This window comes from Lagenorhynchus albirostris, chromosome 8 (genome assembly GCF_949774975.1).
Source record: "Lagenorhynchus albirostris chromosome 8, mLagAlb1.1, whole genome shotgun sequence".
NCBI lineage: Eukaryota > Metazoa > Chordata > Mammalia > Artiodactyla > Delphinidae > Lagenorhynchus > Lagenorhynchus albirostris.
In genome coordinates, this window is record NC_083102.1 from 60,000,517 (window position 1) to 60,022,901 (window position 22,385).

General features: G+C 36.2%; 1 protein-coding gene across 3 annotated transcripts in view; it reads left to right on the forward strand.

Annotated features, from left to right (window-relative positions):
- The window catches only part of SDHAF3 (succinate dehydrogenase complex assembly factor 3), an 81,335-nt gene extending 62,085 nt beyond the window's left edge, over positions 1-19,250 (forward strand). For all 3 annotated transcript variants that reach the window (XM_060156107.1, XM_060156106.1, XM_060156108.1), the window contains one exon: positions 19,014-19,250. In XM_060156107.1, coding sequence (XP_060012090.1) covers positions 19,014-19,217 — 204 coding nt within the window. In that variant the 3' untranslated portion in view covers positions 19,218-19,250. The remainder of the gene's footprint in view (positions 1-19,013) is intronic.
- Positions 19,251-22,385: the final 3,135 nt, after the last annotated feature.

Genomic DNA, 22,385 nt, shown 5'->3' on the forward strand with positions numbered 1-22,385 from the left:
TTTTCCCAAGAGACTGTCCTTTCCCCATAGTATAGTTTTGGCTCCTTTGTCATAAATTAGTTGACCACATATAAGGGGTTTATTTCTGGGCTCTCAATTCTGTTCTACTGATCTGCATATCTGTTTTTCTGCTAACATGCTGTTTTGATTACTATAGCTTTGTAATACAGTTTGAGATCAGGGAGTGTGATACCTCCAGCTTTGTTCTTTTTTCTCAGAATTGCTTTGACTATTTGGGGTCTTTTGTGGTTCCATTTGTATTTTAGAATTTTTGGTCTTATTTCTATGAACAATGTCCTTGGGATTTTGATAGATACTGCATTAAACCCATAGATTGCTTTAGGTAATGTGGACATTTTAACAGTGTTAGTTCTTTCAATCCATGAACATTGACTGTCTTTCCATTTATTTGTGTCTTCACCAATTTCTTTCAACAGTGTCTTATAGTTTTCAGTGTATAGGTTTTTCACTTCTTTGGTTAAATTTATTTCTAGGTATTTTATTCTTTTTATTGTGATTGTAAGTGGGATTTTCTTTTTTCTTTAAGTTTGTGATGAATTTTGATATGGATTAATTTTATGATGAAATATTTAATAAAGAGCAGAGTATAAAATGATAAATACATGAATTAATAATGGAAAGGAAAAGCACATGTAACTTTTGTCTATAACATTTTTATGGGATTGTTTTCTTAATTTCTCTGTCTGCTAACTCACTGTTAGTGTTAGAAACACAACAGACTTTTTGTTGATTTTGTATCCTGCAATTTTACTTTGTTTATTATTTATAATAGTTCTTTGGTGGAGTCTTCCGGGTTTTCTAAATAAAATGTCATCTGCAAATAGTGACAGTTTTACTTCATTCTTTGCAGTTTGGATGCCTTTTATTTATTTTTTTCTTGCCTAGTTGTTCTTGCTAGAACTTCCAATACTGTGTTGAGTAAGAGTGCTGGGAGTGGGCATCCTTGTCTTGTTCATGATTTTAGAAGGGTCGTTTTCAGTTTTTTATCATTCTGTATGATGTTAGCTGTGGGTTTGTCATATATGGCCTTTGTTATGTTGAGGTATATTCCTTCTATACCCATTTTATTGAGAGACTTTATGATAAATGGGTATTGAATCTTTTCAGATCATTTTTATGCATCTGTTGAGATGATCATATGGTTTTTATCCTTCATTTTGTTAGTGTGGTGTATCAGGTTGATTGGTTTGATGATGTTGAACCATCCTTCATACCTGGAATAAATCCCACTTGATCATGGTGTATTATCTTTTTAATGTATTGTTGTATTGGGCTTGCTAATAATTTTGTTGAAAATTTTTACATCTATGTTCATCAGAGATATTGACCTGTAATTTTGTGTTGTCCTTGTCTGGTTTTGGTATTAGAGTAATGTTGGCCTCGTAAAGTGAGTTAGGAAGCATTCCTCCCTCTTCAGTTTTTTGGAAGAGTTTGAAAAGGATAGTTATCACATTTTCTTTGAATGTTTGGTAGAATTCACCAGTGAAGCTGTCTGGTCTTGGACTTTTGTCTGCTGGGAGATTTTGATTAGTGTTTCAATCTCTTAACTAGTGATTGGCCTATTCAGATTTGTTTTATTCAGTATTTAGTCTTGGAAGGTTGTATGATTCTAAGAATTTGTCCATTTCTTCTAGGTTGTCCAATTTGTTGGCATATTGCTGTTCATAATATTCTCTTATAATCCTTTGTATTTCTGTGCCATCCATTGTTATTTCTTACCTTTTATCTCTGATTTATCAGAACCTTCTCTTTTTTCTTAGTGAGTCTAGCTAAAGGTTTGTTGATTTTATCTTTTGAAAGAACCAGCTCTTAGTTTCATTGATCTTTTCTGTTGTCCTTTTAGTTTCTATTTCATTTATTTCTCCCCTGATCTCTTTTATTTTCTTCTTTCTGCTGACTTTGGGATTTGTTTGTTCTTTTTCTCATTCCTTTAGGTGTAAGTTTATTTATTTGAGATTTCTTCTTGTTACTTGATGTAGGCCTATATTGCTATAAATGTTCCTCTAAGCACTGCTTTTGCTGTATCCCATAGATTTTGGTATGTTGTATTTTCATTTTCATTTCTATTCAGGTATTTTTAAATTTCCTCTTTGAGTTTTTCATTGATCCAGTAGTTGTTCAGTAGCCTGTTGTTCAGTCTCCACATATTTCTGATTTTACCAGTTTTCTTCTTAGAGTTGATTTCTAATTTCATACAACTGTCATCAGTAAAGATGCTTGATATGATTTCAGTCTTAAATTTATTGATCTTGTTTTGCATCCCAACATATGGTCTGTCCTTAAGAATGTTGCATGTCCACTTGAGAGGAATGTGTATTCTGCTGCATTTGGATGGAATGTTCTATAAAACCATATCAAATCAATCTGGTCTACTGCTTCACTTAAGGCCACTGTTTCCTTTTTGACTTTCTGTCTGGATGATTTATCTGTTGATGTAAGTGGGGTGTTAAAGTCCCTTACTATTACTGTGTTCCTGTCAATTTCTCCTGTTAGGTCTGTTAATAATTGCTGTATATATTTTGTGCTCCTATGTTAGGTGCATTTATATTAATAACTGTTATGTCTTCTTGATGAAATATCTCCTTTATCATTATTAATGTCCATCTTTGTCTCTTGTTACCTTTTTTGGCTTGAAGTCTGTTTTGTCTGATGTGATTATGGCTATGCGTGCTTTCTTTTGGCTGCCATTTGCTTGTAGTATCATCTTCTATCCCTTCACTTTTGAGCCCAAGTTTGTCTTTAGAGCTGAGATGAGTCTCTTGGAGATAGAGAATATAGTTGGGTCGTGTTTTATAATGCAGCTGTGCACTCTGTGTCTGAATTGGTGAATTCATTCCATTTACATTTAGGATGATTATTAATAAATGGGAACTTAGTATTGCCATTTTATGCTTTGTTTTCTGGTTGCTCTCTGTCTCCATTGTTTCTTTTTCCTTATGTTTCTGTCTGCCATTTTCCTTTGGTGGTCTTCTATGTTTTCTCAGTTTCCTCTTTTTCTATATTTTGTGTCTGTGTTCTGGATTTGTATTTTGTGGTTAACATGAGGTTTGTATAAAATGTCTCATAGGTAAAATAGTCTTTTTTGTGATGACAGCATCTTGTCTTCATTTGCCTAAATGGGTTCTGTCCTTTTCCTCTCCCCTGCTGCCTTTGTTTTTGTTGTCTCAAATTATCCTTTTCTATATTGTGAATTGAAGTAGCTATAGTTATTTTTGCTGCTTTTTTTCCTCTTTAACCTTTATTCTATAATAATATTCTGATGTAGAGTTGAAATGTTCAGATTTATCACTTTATGCAAAGTTTTGTGTACTCTGGCCTTTTGTTTCTGGTAGAAGAGCCCCTTTCAGCATTTCTTGTAAGGCAGGTCTAGTGTTGATGAGCTCCCTCAGAGATGGGAAAGTCTTTATTTCTCCTTCATATCTGAATAACTTTGCTGGATAGAGTGTCCTTGGCTGACAGTGTTTATCATTGAGAATTTTGAGGTGATCATTTCATACTCACCTGGACTGTAGAATTTCTGGTGAGAAATCTGCTCATTTCCTAGTGGTGGTTACTTTGTCAGTTATCATACATTTTTCCCTAGCTGCCTCTAAAATTCTTTGTCATTGACTTTTGACAGTTTAAATATAGAATGTCTTGGAGAAAGTCTTTTTGCATTGAGGTAATTAGGTGTTCTCTTAGCTTCATTGACTTGTATATCCAGTTCCTTCCCCAGGATTGGGAAGTTCTCAGCTATTGTTTCTTTAGATAAACTCTGTTTCCTTCTCCCTCCCTTCTCCTTCTGGGATACTCATTATCCTAATGTTGCCTCTCCTAAAAGAGTTGGATAGGTCTTAGAGAATTTCCTCTTTTTAAAAAATATTTATTATTAATTTTTATTGAAGAATATTTGAATTACAATGTTGTGTTAGTTTCTGCTGTATAGCAAAGTGAATCAGTTATACATATACATATATCCACTCTTTTTTAGATTCTTTTCCCATATAGGTTATTACAGAGTATTGAGTAGAGTTCCCTGTGCTGTACAGTAGGTTCTTATTAGTTATCTGTTTCATGTATAGTAGTGTGTTTATGTCAATCCCAATCTCCCAATTTATCTGTCCCTCCCCCCTTTCCCCCTTGGTAACCATAAGTTTGTTTTCTACATCTGTGACTCTATTTCTGTTTTGTAAATAAGTTCATTTGTACCATTTTTTTAGATTCCACATATGTGATATCATATATTTGTCTTTCTCTGTCTGACTTCACTTAGTATGACAATCTCTAGGTCCATCCATGTCACTGCAAATGGCATTCTTTTTTATTTTTCAATTTTTTTGGATCTTCATTCGTTTTCTTCTATCTATATTATTTATGGATTTCTATCTGCAGGCTTAGTAATTCTCTGTTCCATGGGGTCTGCTCTGTTTTTAGTGCTTTCTAATGCAGTCTTCATTTTGATTATTGAGTTCCTCATCTCCAGAATTTGTTTGGTTCTTTTACCTTTCAATCTTTTTGGTAAGGTATTCCTTCTTGTCATTAATTTTATTCCTGAGCTCATTTCAGAGTTTTCGTGAAGCTTATTAGTTTCTTCGTGGCAGCTATTTTGACTTTTCTATCAGTTAGATCACAATATTACATGCCTTTAAGTTTGGTTTCTGGAGAATTGTCATTCTCTTTTTGTGATATAGTGTAGGGGTCCCCAACCCCCAGGCCACAGACTGGTACTAGTCCATGGCCTGTTAGGAACCAGGCTGCACAGCAGAAGGAGAGTGCTGGGCAGGGGAGCGAAGCTTCATCTGTATTTACAGCTGCTCCCCATTACTCGCGTTACTGCCTGAGCTCCGCCTCCTGTCAGGTCAGCAGCAGCATTAGATTCTCATAGGAGCGTGAACCCTACTGTGAACTGTGCATGTGAGGGATCTAGGTTGCGTGCTCCTTATGAGAATCTAATGCCTGATGATCTGAGCAGAGGCGGTGATGCTAGTGCTGGGGAGTGGCTGCAAATACCAATTATCATTAGCAGCGAGGTTTGACTGAACAGGGACCATAATAAATCAGTTGCTTGCAAACTCATATCAAAACCCTATCAGTGAGTGGCAAGTGACAATTAAGCTGCATCTTATGGAGTAGACTGGAAATAAGCAACACACTTCAGGTGTCACTGTCTCCCATCACCCCCAGGCAAGACCTCTAGTTGCAGGAAAACAAGCTCAGGGCGTCCACTGATTCTGCATTATGGTGAGTTGTAAAATTCTTTCTTTATATATTACAATGTAATAATAGTAGAAGTAAAGTGCACAATAAATGTAATGTGCTTGAATCAGCCTGAAACCATTCCCATTCCCACCCAGCCCTGGTCCATGGAAAAACTGTCTTCCACAAAACTGGTCCCTGATGCCAGAAAGGTTGGGGACTGCTGATACAGTGTTACTGTGGTTCTTCATGGTACTTGATGACTTGTTCCTCTGCTGGTGCATTTGAAATAGCAAACATCTTTCTTCTTTAAAGTTATTGGTTTTAGTTTTGGTTTTTTAATTTAATTCTAAGGATTCAACAGGTTAGAAATTAGAGTCCTTTCTTTTGTTTTCCAGTGGGTGATACTATGACACAAGGTTTTTGTTTTTCTTACCTTAGCTGCCTCTGGTTATATTTGAGAGTTGGCACTTTCCACCCTCTACCACCTGTCATAGGTGTTGCCAGTTGACCATGTTGCTGTTTGTGCCTTGAGGGTTGTTGGTGCCTTGCTGCTGCGGTATTGCTGGCATTGCCACCAGGGACACTGGGATGGTAAGCGCTTCTGCTGTGTCCAGGATCTCCCAAGCCACAGGCTCTGCTGCTGTGGGGGGAGGGGAATGGGGAGGAGCTGGGGCAAGGTTGCCTCTTCTGTGTCTGGGGTTGTCGTGTTTGCAGGCACCACTGCTCTGAGCAAGGGGTCAGAGTGGTGGGTGCCTCTGTGGTTGGAGGAATGTGGTCATAGGCCCCTCTGCTGCTGCTGCCCAATTACCATGGCCAGGAGTGCCAACGTGGCCAGGTGTCTGGAGTCATGTGTGCTACCTCCTCTGCTGTTACTGGGCTCCCTGGGGCTGTGGGCTCTGCTGCCACAACCAGGTAGCTGGGATTGCAGGCACTGCCTTTGCTCTTTTTCTGGTTCTGTCTTCTCTATGTGTTCCAGTCTCCCCACCTTTAGATGTACAGATGTGTGGATCTCTGGCATCCTGATGTGTTGGGCAGAGGTACCTTTGTTGAGGGCAGATGTTTTAGTGGTTGCAGATTGAAGAGGAGAGACAAAGGGAGCATCTTACTTCACCATGATGTTTTCAGTATCACTTATTACTGGTAATGTTAATCTTGATCATTTGGTTAATGTGGTGTCTTCTGGGTTTCTCCACTGTAAAGTTATTTTTTCTTTATTAGTTCTAAGACTGGGGTTGTTTGTTTTTGTAGCTTTTCATAGTCTGGATTCTGCTGATTGAATTTCCGTAGTGATATTTAACATATTCTGTAAATTGGGTTAAATGTAGAGGATATTCAGTGCAGATAGATTTTCTGTGTTAAGTACTTCCATCAGGAGGCCCATAATATCTGGTTGTTTCTCTTTTTGAGTTATTCCTTTAGTTTTTTAAGTCCCAAAGCTGGTTTAAAAAAATCTAATACAGTTCATTTTTATTCTTAAAAAAGTCTTTGCCTGCATTTTGCTTTAGAGGTAATTTTATTAGATGGACAGTTTATTTTTATCTTTTACGTTAAAGTTATGTTATAAAAGATTCTATCTACTTAGTTTATTTTTATCTTTTAAGTTAAAGTCATGTTATAAAAGATTCTATCTACTTTGTTACCAGTAATTTAATGGTAATCAGTTGGATTCAGACTATAGACAAGTTTAATACATAAAGAATAAGAAAGTACAGTGAAGGCATAACTAGTCTCTTAAAATATTTCTAATTATTGTCACTGATAAGACTAGGTACTCTGGTAGTCTAGGTTCTCTGCCTTTTTAAAAACTCTAGTGAGAAAGAGAATTAGCAAGCCACACTTCAAGTTGTTACCATAGCATGAAGGGTAGTTTTTCCTGTTAAAAGCCTTTCCTAACATTGTATTTCTGTAGTTTACTGCTGTATTAGTTTCCTGGAGCTGCTGTAACAACTGGTGACTTAAAACAACAGAATTTTATTCTCATACTGTTCTGGAGGCTCTGTGTCCTAATCAAGATGTTGGAGGTTCTCAGGGAGAAACCGTGCTTTGCTTCTCCTAGCTTCTGGTGGGTGAAGGCATTCCTTGACGTGTTGCCATGTCATTCCACACTGTCTCCATCTTCACAACACCTTCTTCTCTGGTGTGTCTAATTTCTCTCAGTCTCTCCTTTATGAACATTTGTGATGGTATTTAGAGCCCACCAGGATAATCTCCTCAGCTCAAAGATTCGTAATTTAAATACATCTGCAAACCCTTTACCATATAAGGTAATACAGGTTTCAGGAATCAGGACTTGTTATCTTTGGAGGACATCATTCAACTCACTACACCTTCTCTCACCATACTCAAAGAGTCTTCCTTTGATGGCTTTCTGCTACCTGAGGAAGCACTGTGCATTCTTTTTGGTTCAAGAGATCAAATCATAGGAGTCTTCTAACTTGAGGAAAATTCTGGGATAGCTTTATTCTTAGAGGCTAGCATGACAGGCTTGAAACCAAAGGGTGCTGTAGCTCATATGAGATGTTTTTCTATTCTCTGTCTTTCTCTCTCTAGGGAGGTTTTCATGGCAGGGGATCTAGTCAGAAAATTAATATTTTATTGCTGCTTCTCCCTATATCTGGACACATACAAATTGTCTTAAAGTTGTTGGGTTGTTTGTTTGTTTTACATTTTTCTTGTATCCTGTCAATAGAGGAATGTTGAAAGTGCGTGGGGCAGACTGGTAGGCAGTAGAGGGTGACAGCAGGGGGGAAGGGTGTTCTTTTTCCCTGCTGTGACAGTCTTTACACTCAAAATGTTCACTGATCATTCCCCTTAGATCTTTTTTTTTTTTTGGCATTTTATCAAACCAATATGGGCTTGAATTACCAGATTTTTAAAAATCGAGATACAATTGACATGTAGTTGGCCCTCTGTATCTGTGAGTTCCGCAATTACTAATACAGAGGGCCGACTGTACTACACCATTTTATATAAGGGACTTTAGCATCCTTGGATTTTGGTATCCACAGGGGGTCCTGCAACCAATACCCTGTGGATACCAAGGGATGATTGTATAACATTGTATTAGTTTTAGGTCTACGACATAATGATTTAATGTATGTATATATTGTGAAATGACTACCAGAATAAGTTGGTTAACATCCATCACCACACATTTACATTTTTTCTAGTGACGAAAATTTTTATGATTTACTCTTTAACAACTTTCAAATATACAATACAGTATTGTTAACTACGGTTACCATGTATACATTACATGCCAAGGACTTATTTATCTTATAACTGGAAGTTTGTACCTTTTGACTACCTTCACCCATTTCCTCCCTTCTCTGCCCAGCTCCCTCCCTCTAGTAACTACCAATTTGTTCTCTGAATCTGTGAGGTTTTTTTTTTAAGATTCCTCATATAAGTGAGATTATACTGTATTTGTGTTTTTCTATCTGACTTATTTCACTTAGCACAATGCCCCCACGTTGCAAATAGCTTAATGATATTCCTTTGTGTGTGTGCGTGTATATATATCGTATTATATATGGTATTATATATATATAATCACATATACCACATTTTCTTTATCCAGGAAGAGACTGTCCTTTCTCCATTGTATAGTTGTGGCTCTTTTGTCATAAATTAGTTGACCACATATGCACGGATTTACTCCTGGGCTATTTCTGTTCCATTGATCTGTTTCTATTTTTTATTGCAGTACCATACTGTTTTGATTATTAAAGCTATGTAATATAGTTTGAAAGCAGGAAGTGTAATGCCTCTTGCTTTGCTCTTCTTTCTCAAGATTGCTTTGGCTATTTTGTGGTTCCATACAAATATTAGTATTGTTCACTGTAAAATGCCATTGGAATCTTGATAGGGGTTACGTTGGATACATAGATTGCCCTGGGTAGTATGGATTTTAACAATATTCTAGTCCGTGAGCATGGAGTATCTCTTCATTTGTGCCTTCTTCCATTTCTTTCATCCATGTCTTACAGTTTTCAGTATACAGGTCTTTCAGCTCCTTGGTTAAATTTATTCCTAAGTATTTTATTCTTTTTGATCCAGTTGTAAATGGGATTGTCTTAATTTTTCTAATAGTTTGTTACTAGTGTATAAAAATACAGCTGATTTTTGTATATGGATTTTGTATCCTGTAACTTTACCTAATTCATGTATAAGGTTTTTTCTTGGAGTCTTTAAGGTTTTATATGTAAGTCATTTACAAATAATGGCAGCTTTACTACTTTATTTTATTTGGATGCCTTTTCTTTTTTTTTTCTTTTTGTTCTGACTACTCTGGCTAGGACTTCTAGTAGTATGTTGAATAAAAGGGGCAATAGTGGACTTCCTTCTATCATTGCTGATCTTAGAGGACAAGCTTTCAAGTTTTTCATCACTGAGTATGATATTAACTGTGGGCTTGTCATATATGGCCTTTATTATGTTGAGGCATGTTCCCTCTGTACCCAGTTGTTGAGAGTTTTCATAATTGAATTTGAATTTTGGCAAATGCTTTTTTGGCATCTACTCAGATGATCATATGATTTTTATCCTTAGTTTTGTTAATGTGGTGTATCACATTGTTTTGCTGATGTTGAACCATGTCATCCCAGGGATAAATCACATTTGATCATGGTGTATGAACCTTTTTGTGTATTGTTATATTGGGCTTGCTAATGTTTTGTTGAGAATTTTTGCATTCATGTTTATGAGGAATATTGGCCTGTAATTTTCTTTTCTTGTTTGTTTTGTCTAGTTTCAGTATCAGAGTAATAGTGCTGGTCTTGTAAAATGAGTTTGGAAGTATTCTCTTCTCTTCTGTCTTTTGGAAGGGTTTAAAAGGGATTGGTATTCTTAAAATGTTTGGTTGAATTTATCAGTAAATCCATTTGGACCTATGTTTTTTGGGAGGTTTGTGATTACTGATTCAATCACCTTGTTTCTAATCGGTCTGTTCAGATTTTCTATTTGTTCATGATTCAGTCTTATTTAGTAGGTTTTATGTTTCTAGCACTTTATCCATTTCTTGTAGGTTGTCTAAATTGTTAATGGATAATTGTTCATTGTAGTCTCTGATGATCCTTTGCATTTCTGTGGGAACAGTTGTATTGTTCTCTTTCATGTCTAATATCATTTGAGTCTTCTTTCCTTAGTGAATCTAGCTAAAGGTATGTGTACTTGGTTTATCTTTTCAAAAAATCAGCTTAGTTTCATTGAACTTTTGTATTGTCCTTTCTTGTCTTTATTTTATTTATTTCTGCTCTGATCTTTGTTATTTTCTTCCTTCTACTAACTTTAGGCTTTTCTTTTTCTTGTTCCTTCAGGTATATAGTTAGGTTTTTTATTGAGGTGTTTCTTTTTTCTTAATGTAGTCATTTATCACTGTGAACTTCCCTCTTAGAACTGCTTTTGCTGCATCCTATACGTTTTGGTGTGTTGTATTTCCATTTTTGTTTGTCTGAAGATATTTTTTGATTTCTCTTTTGATTTCTTCTTTGACCCATTGGTTGTTCAATTTCATGGTATTTAATCACCACATATTTATGAATTTTCCAGTTTTCTTTCTGGAATTGATTTCTAGTGTAATAATACAATTGTGGTTGGAAGAGATGCTTGATGTGATTTCGGTCTTCTTAATCTGTGTCCTGACATAAGATCTATCCTGCAGAATGTGTCATGTGTGCTTAAGAAGAATGTGTACTATGCTGCTTTTGAATGAAATGTTCTGTAAATGTTTGTTAAAGTGCATGTTACACCAGATGGACTTGAATGTTTTCTTACTGATTTTCTGTCTGGATTATTTGTACATTGATGAAAGTATGGTATTAAAGCCCCCTACTATTATTGTAGTTCCTGTCTCTCTCGTTAGATCTGTTAATATTTGCTGCATACATATTAAAAATGTCATTCTTTTTTGGATGGACCCCCTTTTCATTATACAGTGACCTTCCTTGTATCTCCTTTTGTCTTTGTCTTAGTCTGTTTTATCTGATGTAAGTATAGCTACCCCAGCTTTCTTTTGGTTTCCACTTGCATGGAATATCTTTTTCCATGTGTCTGTTTGTGTCCTTAAAGCTGAATTGAGTCTCTTGTAGGCAGCATATAGTTATGTCTGTTTTTTTAATCCATTCAGCTACTCTGTGTCTTTCGATTGAATAATTTAGTTCATGACATTTAAAATAACTGTTGATAGATATGGACTTACTATTGACAGAGGAGCAAAAGCTGAAAGAGTTCATCACTATTAGACCAGCCTTACAAGCTTCTTTCATAGAGATACTGACAACCTGTGGCAGGGTAATGGGAGCATGCCAGGATGGTGCCCACCTATTCGCAGATCCTCAGTGCTGGGTTGGGGTTTATGGGGAGATGGTGTCTCAGCCTCTGTTACCTTTTTCAGTGTGGATTTTTTTTTTATTTACCCAATATGTAAGAGTCGTACAGGTAGTTTCTGGATTTTTTTCAGAGGAAATTGTTCTATGTATAGCTGTAGATTTGGTGTGTTTGTGGGAAGAGAAGAGTTCAGGAGCCTTCTTTGTTGTCATCTTGAACTGGGACCTCCTCCTCACACTTCTGTGTGAAATGCATTTCTAGTTTTCTCAAGAAACATAAGAATTTAAGATAAGCATTAGATTGTTACCTTAATTATTATAAATTATACCCCAGTGAAATGTTCTAGAATTTTGTATACTTAAATTTTTAAGTGTACAATTATGAAAATTTCCAAAATATAGGAAGAAGAAAATTGTATAAAGTACATTCATATATCCACCACCCAGATTTAACACATACTGACATTTTACAGTATTTGCTTAAGTCAGTCTTTTAAAAAGCAAATAGAATACTAAAAGTACAGCTAAAACTTTACCCCAGTCTTTTCCTCGAAAAACAAGGGGGAAATCAGTATCCTGACATTGGTGTCTGTTGTTTCCACGCTTGTTTTCATACATTTTGAACATATGTATATAACTCTAAAGAATATATATTTTCTATACATATGGTCATACTATATAAGTTTCTTTTAGGATTTTTACTTTATGGGTCCTTTTCAACAATCTGACTACTGTATGCCTAGGTGTGGCTTCATTTTGTATTTATCTTGCTTGGAGCTTGCTAATCTTTTTGAACCTGTACATTTATTTTTCAAAAAAAATTTTTGCCTCATTGTCTTCTGGGATTCCATTTAAACACAGTTTTGACATTGTCCCACAGATAACTGATCTTAAGTTCATTTTTTTAAACATCTTTATTAGAGTATAATTGCTTTACAGTGGTATGTTAGTTTCTGTTTTATAACAAAGTGAATCAGCTATACATATACATATGTCCACATATCTCTTCCCGCTGGCATCTCCCTCCCTCCCACCCTCCCTATCCCACCCCTCTAGGTGGTCACAAAGCACTGAGCTGATCTCCATATGCTATGCAGCTACTTTCCACTAGCTATCTATTTTACGTTTGGTAGTGTATATATGTCCATGCCACTCTCACTTTCTCCCAGCTTACCCTTCCCCCTCCCAATATCCTCAAGTCCATTCTCTAGTAGGTCTGCATCTTTATTCCTGTCTTGCCCCTAGGTTCTTCTGACCAATTTTTTTTTCTTTTTTTAGATTCCATATATATGTGTTAGCATACAGTATTTGTTTTTCTCTTTCTGACTTATTTCACTCTTCACACTAGGTCCATCCACCTCACTACAAATAACTCAATTTCGTTTATTTTTATGGCTGAGTAATATTCCATTGTATGTATGTGCCACATCTTCTTTATCCATTCATCTGTTGATGGACACTTAGGTTGCTTCCATGTCCTGGCTATTGTAAATAGAGCTGCAATGAACATTGTGGAACATGACTCTTTTTGAATTATGGTTTTCTCAAGGTATATGCCCTGTAGTGGGATTGCTGGGTCATATGGTAGTTCTATTTGTAGTTTTTTAAGGAACCTCCATACTGTTCTCCATAGTGGCTGTATCAATTTACATTCCCACCAACAGTGCAAGAGTGTTCCCTTTTCTCCACACCCTCTCCAGCATTTATTGTTTGTAGATTTTTTGATGATGGCCATTCTGACTGGTGTGAGATGATATCTCATTGTAGTTTTGATTTGCATTTCTCTAATGATCAGTGATGTTGAGTATCCTTTCATGTGTTTGTTGGCAATCTGTATATCTTCTTTGGAGAAATGTCTATTTAGGTCTTCTGCCCATTTTTGGATTGGGTTGTTTGTTTTTTTGTTATTGAGCTGCATGAGCTGCTTGTTATTTTGGAGATTAATCCTTTGTCAGCTGCTTCATTTGCAAATATTTTCTCCCATTCTGAGGGTTGTCTTTTGGTCTTGTTTATGGTTTCCTTTGCTGTGCAAAAGCTTTGAAGTTTCATTAGGTCCCATTTGTTTATTTTTGTTTTTATTTCTGTTTCTCTAGGAGGTGGGTGAAAAAGGATCTTGCTGTGATTTATGTCATAGAGTGTTCTGCCTATGTTTTCCTCTAAGAGTTTGATGGTGTCTGCCCTTACATTTAGGTCTTTAATCCATTTTGAGTTTATTTTTGTGTATGGTTTTAGGGAGTGTTCTAATTTCCTTCTTTTACATGTAGCTGTCCAGTTTTCCTAGCACCACTTATTGAAGAGGCTGTCTTTTCTCCACTGTATATTCTTGCCTCCTTTATCAAAGATAAGGTGATGATATGTGTGTGGGTTTATCTCTGGGCTTTCTCTCCTGTTCCATTGATCTATATTTCTGTTTTTGTGCCAGTACCATACTGTCTTGATTACCATATCACTGATGAACATAGATGCAAAAATCCTCAACAAAATTCTAGCAAACAGAATCCAACAGCACATTAAAAGGATCATACACCATGATCAAGTGGGGTTTATCCCAGGAATGGAAGGATTCTTCCATATACGCAAATCAATCAACGTGATACACCATCTTAACAAATTGAAGGAGAAAAACCGTATGATCATCTCAATAGATGCAGAGAAAGCTTTTGACAAAATTCAACACCCATTTATGATAAAAACCCTGCAGAAAGTAGGCATAGAGGGAACTTTCCTCAACATAATAAAGGCCATATATGACAAACCCACAGCCAACATCATCCTTAATGGTGAAAAACTGAAACCATTTCCACTAAGGTCAGGAAGAAGACAAGGTTGCCCACTCTCACCACTATTATTTAACATAGTTTTGGAAGTTTTAGCTACAGCAATCAGAGAAGAAAAAGAAATAAAAGGAATCCAAATCAGAAAAGAAGTAAAGCTGTCACTGTTGGCAGATGACATGATACTATACATAGAGAATCCTAAAGATGCTACCAGAAAACTACTAGAGCTAATCAATAAATTTGGTAAAGTAGCAGGATACAAAATTAATGCACAGAAATCTCTTGCATCCCTATACACTAATGATGAAAAATCTGAAAGAGAAATTAAGGAAACACTCCCATTTACCATTGCAACAAAAAGAATAAAATATCTAGGAATAAACCTACCTAAGGAGACAAAAGATCTGTATGTAGAAAATTTTAAGACACTGATGAAAGAAATTAAAGATGATACAAATAGATGGAGAGATATACCATGTTCCTGGAAGAATCAACATTGTGAAAATAACTCTACTACCCAAAGCAATCTACAGATTCAGTGCAATCCCTTTCAAACTACCACTGGCATTTTTCACAGAACTAGAACAAAAAAATCACACAATTCGTATGTAAACACAGAAGACCCCGAATAGCCAAAGCAATCTTGAGAAAGAAAAATGGAGCTGGAGGAATCAGGCTCCCTGACTTCAGAATATACTACAAAGCTACTGTAATCAAGACAGTATGGTACTGGCACAAAAACAGGAATATAGATTACGTTCATGTTTTAATAGTTTTTCACTTTCAGGTTGGATAATTTCTACTGACATACTTTCAAGTTCATTGAATCTTTCTTTTCTTATCTCTAGTATGCTGTTAAACCCATTCAATGAGGATTTTTAAATTTCAGATAACTGCATTTTAGAGTTCTAGAGTTTTCTTTTGGTTCTTACAGTTTCTTATTTTCTGCTGAGATTTCTCATCTATGCATTTATTATGACATTTTCTTTTATGTATTTGAACATAAATAATAGCTGCTTCAGAATCCTTTGCTGCTAGTTTTAATGTCTGAACCATTTCAGGCATTGCCTTTTCTCTTGATTATGGGTCACATTTTCTGTTTCTTCATGATTCTTGTAATTTTGGATTTTTTTCTGGACACCGTGAATGATAGATACGTTGTAGAGACATTATTCCACTGTGTTCTTCCAAAGTGTATTGATTTTTGTTTTATCAAGCAGTTAACTTGGCAGAACTCAGATTCCAAACTCTGTGTCCCCCTTGACAAAAAGTGTCTATTTAGTTCTTTTTGCCTTAGCTGGGCTTTAGTCTGTCATGAGCATGCTTAGTTAAGGGGTTAGCCAGAGATTTTGGCAGAGTTTATTTGCAGAATTTGGGGTTCCCCTTTTGTAGTTCTTTTTCTGAGATTTCCCTTTCTTACTTTCCAGCTGCTGCTGTTCTCCCACACTGTGCTCTGAGTCCTCAGTAACCTTGCAGCACCAAATGGCACCTTCCCTCGGAAAAAATGCCATAAAAGTGGCAGTCTAACCCTGTGTTCCCTGCCATTCACCATTCTGTCAGCTCCTTTCTACTTTCTGATTTGGTTGCTCTCCAGTGTCTTGGGATTGTTGTTTGGTTATATTTTGTGCAGACTTTGTTATCTGCAGGAGGGTTGGTTTGATAGAAGGTACTGCACTATTAATGGGAGTAGAACTCCTTGCATAGCTTTTTTTTTTAATATGGTAAAAATACATATGACATAAAATTTACCACTTTAGCCTTTTTTTTTTTTTTTTTTTTTTTGCGGTACGCGTGCCTCTCACTGTTGTGGCCTCTCCCGTTGCAGAGCACAGGCTCCGGACACGCAGGCTCAGTGGCCATGGCTCATGGGACTAGCTGCTCCGTGGCATGTGGGATCTTCCCAGACCGGGGCACAAACCCGTGTCCCCTGCATTGGCAGGCGGACTCTCAACCACTGCGCCACCAGGGGAGCCCCACTTTAGCCATTTTTAAGTGTACCACTCAGGGGCATTGATTGCATTTACAGTCTTGTTCATCGGTTACCACTGTCCATACCCAAAACATTTTCTTACCCAAACAAACTCTGTGCCCCAAAAGCAGTACATCCCCACTCCCTCTCCCCCAGCCCCTGGTGTCCTCTATTACACTTTTGTCTCTATAAATTTGCCTGTTCTACATATTTCACATGAGTGGAATCCTGCAATATTTGTTTTTTTGTGTCTGGCTTATTTCAGTTTTAGCATAATGTTTTCAAGTTTCATCTGTGTTGTAGAATGTATCAGAATTCTTTTTAAGTGTGAATAATATTCCATTGTACGTTCGCACCACATTTTATTTATCTTTTCATCTGTTGATGGATATGTTTCCACATATTTGCTGTTGTGAATAATGAATGCTGTTATGAACATGGATGTACAAGTATCTGTTTGAGTTCCTACTTTGATTTGTGTGGGGTATATACCTGTAAGTGGAGTTGCTGGATCAGACGGTAATTCTTTAACTTCTTGAGGAACTGCCAAACTGTTTTCCACAGTGGCTATACCATTTTATATTCCCACTAGCAATGTACAAGTTTCCAGTTTCTAAAAATTCTCACCCATACGTGTTATTTTCCTTTTATTTATTGTCTATTATTATAGTCATCCTAGTGGGTATTAAGTGGTATCTCATTGTGATTTGGATTTTCATTTCTCTAATGACTGATTATGTTGAGTATCTTTTCATGTCCTTGTTGATGGTTTATATATCTTCGGAGAAATGTCTACTCAAGTCTTTTGCCCATTTTTTTGAGTTGTCTTTTTATTGTCTTGACATATTCTGGTTATTAAATGCTTATCAGACATAGTTTGCAAATATTTTTTCCCATTCTGCAGTTTCTTTTCACTCTGTCTTCTGATGCACAGAAGTTTTTGATTTTGATGAAATCCAATTTATCTAGTTTTTCTTTTGTTGCTTATGCCTTTGGTGTCATAGACTTGTTGCCAAATCCAAAGTCATGAAAATTTACCCCTGTTTTCTTCCAGGAGTTTTATGGTTTTAGCTCTTATGTTTGTTTTCCATCCATTTTGTGTTAATTTCTGTATATGGTGGGAGGTAGGGATGCAACTTTACTCTTTTGCATGTGGAAATCCAATTTTCCCAGCAGTATCTGTTGAAGAGATATTCTTTCCCCCATTGATGGACTTGACACCATTGTCAAAAGTCAGTTGGCCATATATGTAAGGGTTTATTTCTGGATGCTCAGTTCTATTCCATTATTCTCTATATATCTACCCTAAAGCCAGTAAGTTTTGAAATTGGGAACTGTGTATGCTCCAACTTTGTTTCTTTTTCAAGATTGTTTTGGCTCTTCAAGGCCTCTCACATTTTCATATGAATTTGAGTATTGGTTTTTCTATTTCTACAAATGTATAAATTTTTTTAACTTGCTTTTTGGATTCTGATTATTTTAGAGATTTATTCATGTTAATACAGACATTTAATTACTTAATGGATTATAAAGAAGTATCTAAACACTTTATTAATAAACAATGTTTTTCTTTTATAAGGAATGCCACAATGAACATTCTTTGAATGCCTCTTGTCCACATGTTGTAAAGTGTCTTTAGGACAGTAGTTCTCAACCTGGGCAGTTTTGCCTGCAAGGAAACATTTGGCAGTCTTTGGAGACATTTTTGATTATCCAGACTAAGAGGAGGGGTGCTGCAGGCATCTAGTGGGTAGAGACCAGGGACACTTAAGCATCCTACAATGCAAAAACAGATTCCCACCCACCCTATTACAAAGTATTATCCAAATTATACACTTTGTTAATAGTACTGAGGTTGAGAAACTATGCTCTGGGGCATATACTTAGAAGTGGAATTTATAAAGCCCTAGGGTGTGTGCAGTTTTTTAGTATTATATGAAATGGGTTTCTGTAAAATGTGACAAAGATATTATTTCCAATTCAAATAAAGGTTTGGAATATCTGAAATTAAAGTTTCTTTGGTGATGCTGGTATCTAACAGTTATAAGCAATTTAATTATCTTAAACCAGATACAATAGCAGCATTATCCAGAGTTAACTAATTTGTTTACTTACCCAGAGGGTGCACATAATTTAACTTCATGAACTGAAATACAGTGGTACTTCCTGCCTGATTAAAAGAATGAGAGAAAAATTAGTGTGAAAAATGTAGAATTTTTTTCTGGCAAAGATGGTTGTTAAATATTGAAAGGTTAAAGGTTTGAAAATTTTTTCTAAGTGTGATTTAAATTTGTTTTTAAACTGAAGACAGGGGAATGAACCTAAAGAATTTTGAGACCCACTTTTAAGCCTATAAGACCCATGACTCCCCCTTGGAAAATCTGATGAAAGTTATGGCCCCAGAACTATGTGCGTGTTTGTGTACATACAATTTTGTGTATGATTTTTGGGTGGTTTATGCATGCTCCTGAAGCCCGTTCATGGACCACTCCTACCTGCCTTGAACCTTCTAGATTTCCAGATTCAGGACTTTGGTAATAAAACTCTTAAAATGCTAAAAATAAGATATATGTATTTGAAACTATCACTGAATAGTAAAGACACAGCTCTATATTGTTCGTGTCTTATTTGCCAAATGCACAAGACTCAGTGATAGGATTCTTTAAGTTCTTCAACATTAAATGAATGAATACAGATCTCATTTTAATATCTATAACCTTCAACTTTTTTTCTTTTTACTAGGCATATGCAGCGGTGCTATGGCAACAAGCTAATGAAAACAGATGCAATTCAACTGAAAAAGCATGTTTTGGAATCTCCTTACCAGAAGAAAGACTTAATGACTTTCGTGATGAACAGATTGGACAGTTGCAGGAGCTGATGCAAGAAGCCACTAAACCCAATAGGCAGTTTAGTATTACTGAGTCCAGGAAACCAAAATTTTAGTCTATACAATAAAGTTTAACAAAGCATTTCAAATTCAGAGCCCCTTATTTTAACTGTCATTGGTTTTAAAAATTTATTTCTTAAGCTTTTAGGCTTTGAGAATGCCTGGTGTTAATGAAATATTCTTTTATCTGGGGATGAATGCTCTTTGTAACATACAGATCAGGATCGTAAGTGGATGAAACTTTACATTATTGAAGTAACAGCACTTGCTGGATAGGATTTGTTTTTTGGATTGAACAAGAAAGAATGGCTCTAAAATGGACAAGCTTGTGAAATTTTGCCAAAAATTTTTTTATGTATAAATTCGTTTTAATGCTATTCTTGTTCAACCATTAGCTTCATGGCTTTAGCTTTATAAGTATATTTATTATGATAATGATTGATTGATAGATGTAGAATTCTGAGGTTATTATTTAATTTCCATTTGCATGGAATATCTTTTTCCATCCCCTCACTTTCAGTCTGTATGTGTCCCTGGATCTGAAGTGGGTCTCTTGTAGACAGCATATATAAGGGTCTTGTTTTCATATCCAGCCAGTCTGTGTCTTTTGGTTGGAGCATTTACTCCATTTACATTTAAGGAAATTATTGATATGCATGTTCTTACTGCCATTTTATTAATTGTTTTGGATTTGTTTTTGTAGGTCTTTTTTCTTTTCCTCATTTTATTTATTTATTTATTGGCTGTGTTGGGTCTTCGTTGCTGTGTGTGGGCTTTCTCTAGTTGCAGTGACTGGGGGCTACCCTTCGTTGCAGTGCATGGGCTTCTCATTGCAGTGACTTCTCTTGTTGCAGAGCACGGGCTCTAGGCTTCAGTAGTTGTGGCTTGCAGGCTCTACAGCACAGGCTCAGTAGTTGTGGCACATGGGCTCAGTTGCTCTGTGGCATGTCCCAGACTAGGGATCAAACCTGTGACCCCTGCTTTGGCAGGCAGATTCTTAACCACTTTGCCACCAGGGAAGGCCCTTTTTTTTTTCCCCCCCTTCCTCTGTTGTGCTCTTCTCTTGTGATTTGATGACTGTCTTTAGTGTTGTGTTTGGATTGCTTTTTCTTTTTTGTGTGCATCGTAGTTTTGGTTTGCGGTTACCATGCGGTTTTGATTTAGTAGTCTCTCTCTCTCTCTATATATATATATACAAGATTGTTTTAAGTTGCTGGTCTCAATTTCAAATGCATTTCCAATATCCTGCATTAGTAACTCTCTTCATGATTGCTGGTTTTGATATATTTGTGTATGGATGATTTCCTGCCTTTACTGTATGTTTGCCTTTACTGGTGAGCTTTTCCATTCAGAATTTTCTTGTTTCTACTTGCAGCCTTTTCTTTTCCATCTGGAGAAGTTCCTTTAGCATTTGTTGTGAAGCTAGTTTGGTGGTGCTGAATTCTCTTAGCTTTTGCTTGTCTGTAAAGCTTTTGATTTCTCCATCCAATCTGAATGAGAGTTTTGCTGGCTATTCTTGATTGTAGGTTTTTTCCTTTCATCACTTTAATTATATCATGCCACTCCCTCTGGCCTGCAGAGTTTCTGCTGAAAAATCAGCTGATTGTGATTTTGGAGTTTTTGCGTGAGGAGGTGAGCTCAAGTCCAGCAAGGTTATTATTTAAATACATTGTTATCCTGAAATTTTCATCACTTCTGCTTTAATAATACATATGATTATTCTTTTAAATGTCCCTTTTCCCTGTCATTGCTTATTTACAATGAAAGGTTAAAAAGAAGCTTTAGGATTCAGTATTATACATATTACCATTTGTCTACTAGATTTTACAATGTTTAATACATTTCTCTGGTGTTTGTTAATAACAGATGACCCCTTAATTTGTAGTTACCTTGAGAATCTCATTTATGGCCTAATTCATGGGGAGATAAAAACACTTTCATTATTTTTTCTTACACTTAAGTCAATTTATACACTGAAAAGAAAAAAAGCATTTTAGAATGTGACTGGGATTATGAATTTAAAAAAATATTGTACACTAAAAACTTGCATATATAATTATGTATGTGTACTTTGATTTTTTTTAACACCGTTATTGGAGTATAATTGCTTTAAAATGATGTTAGTTTCTGCTTTATAACAAAGTGAATCAGTTATACATATACATATGTTCCCATATCTCTTCCCTCTTGCATCTCCCTCCCTCCCACCCTCCCTATCCCACCCCTGTAGGTGGTCACAAAGCTCCGAGCTGATCTCCCTGTGCTATGCGGCTGCTTCCCACTAGCTAGCTATTTTACGTTTGGTAGTGTATATATGTCCATGCCACTCTCTCACTTTGTCCCAGCTTACCCTTCCCCATATCCTCAAGTTCATTCTCTAGTAGGTCTGTGTCTTTATTCCCATCTTACCTCTAGGTTCTTCATGACCTGTACTCTGAGATTCTTAATCATTTTTCAGATGCAATTGTGTTTATGTCAGCTTTTCAAAAAATTAATTCATATTTGCTCTTTTTCTGTCTTGTGCTTTCTCTATGTGTATGGCTGCTGGGTCCCTCAGTCCTTTCTTCTGTTCCTCTCTGATCAGTCTATAGACTGATCAGTGAGTCTTTTCTCATACGTCAATCGTAATTAGTCTTTACATTATAACAGGCTCCAGGAATAAAACAATGAATAAGATAAAGCTCTTGCCCTGAAGTTAGTCTTACCAGTGCATTCAGGAACCCTGTTTCAGCATGAACGAATACGTTACGTCCTCAAACTCTTTATAGTACTATCTTTTTCATCTTCTTGGTTAATAGAAACCTAACACCTGCGAGGACACTGCTTCTTTGTGTCTTGTGATGTGGGAGTTGGGGATCCTTTAGAACTCACTGGAACATAGAACCCCCTCCTGTTGTCCCTTTCAGCCCATTACTGTGTCACCCGTACTTAAGAAATCTTTCATTTGTAGTATTTTCTTTTTGGTTATACATTTTCTTGTTCTTTGGTACCTGGCTCATACCTCTTCATCTCATGTCTTGCCATCATTTTGGTGACATTAGTACTAATCTATGTGGTTGACTTACCTAGTAGCCAGATGGTTCTTTGATGGTTCATTATTCACTTTCACTAATCCAACCACCCATTTTCTTGGCTGCACTTAAACCTGCTTTATTCAAAACTGAATAAAGCTCCAATTCTGAAATTATGAATTACTACATTCCGTGCTTTTGTCATTGCATCTT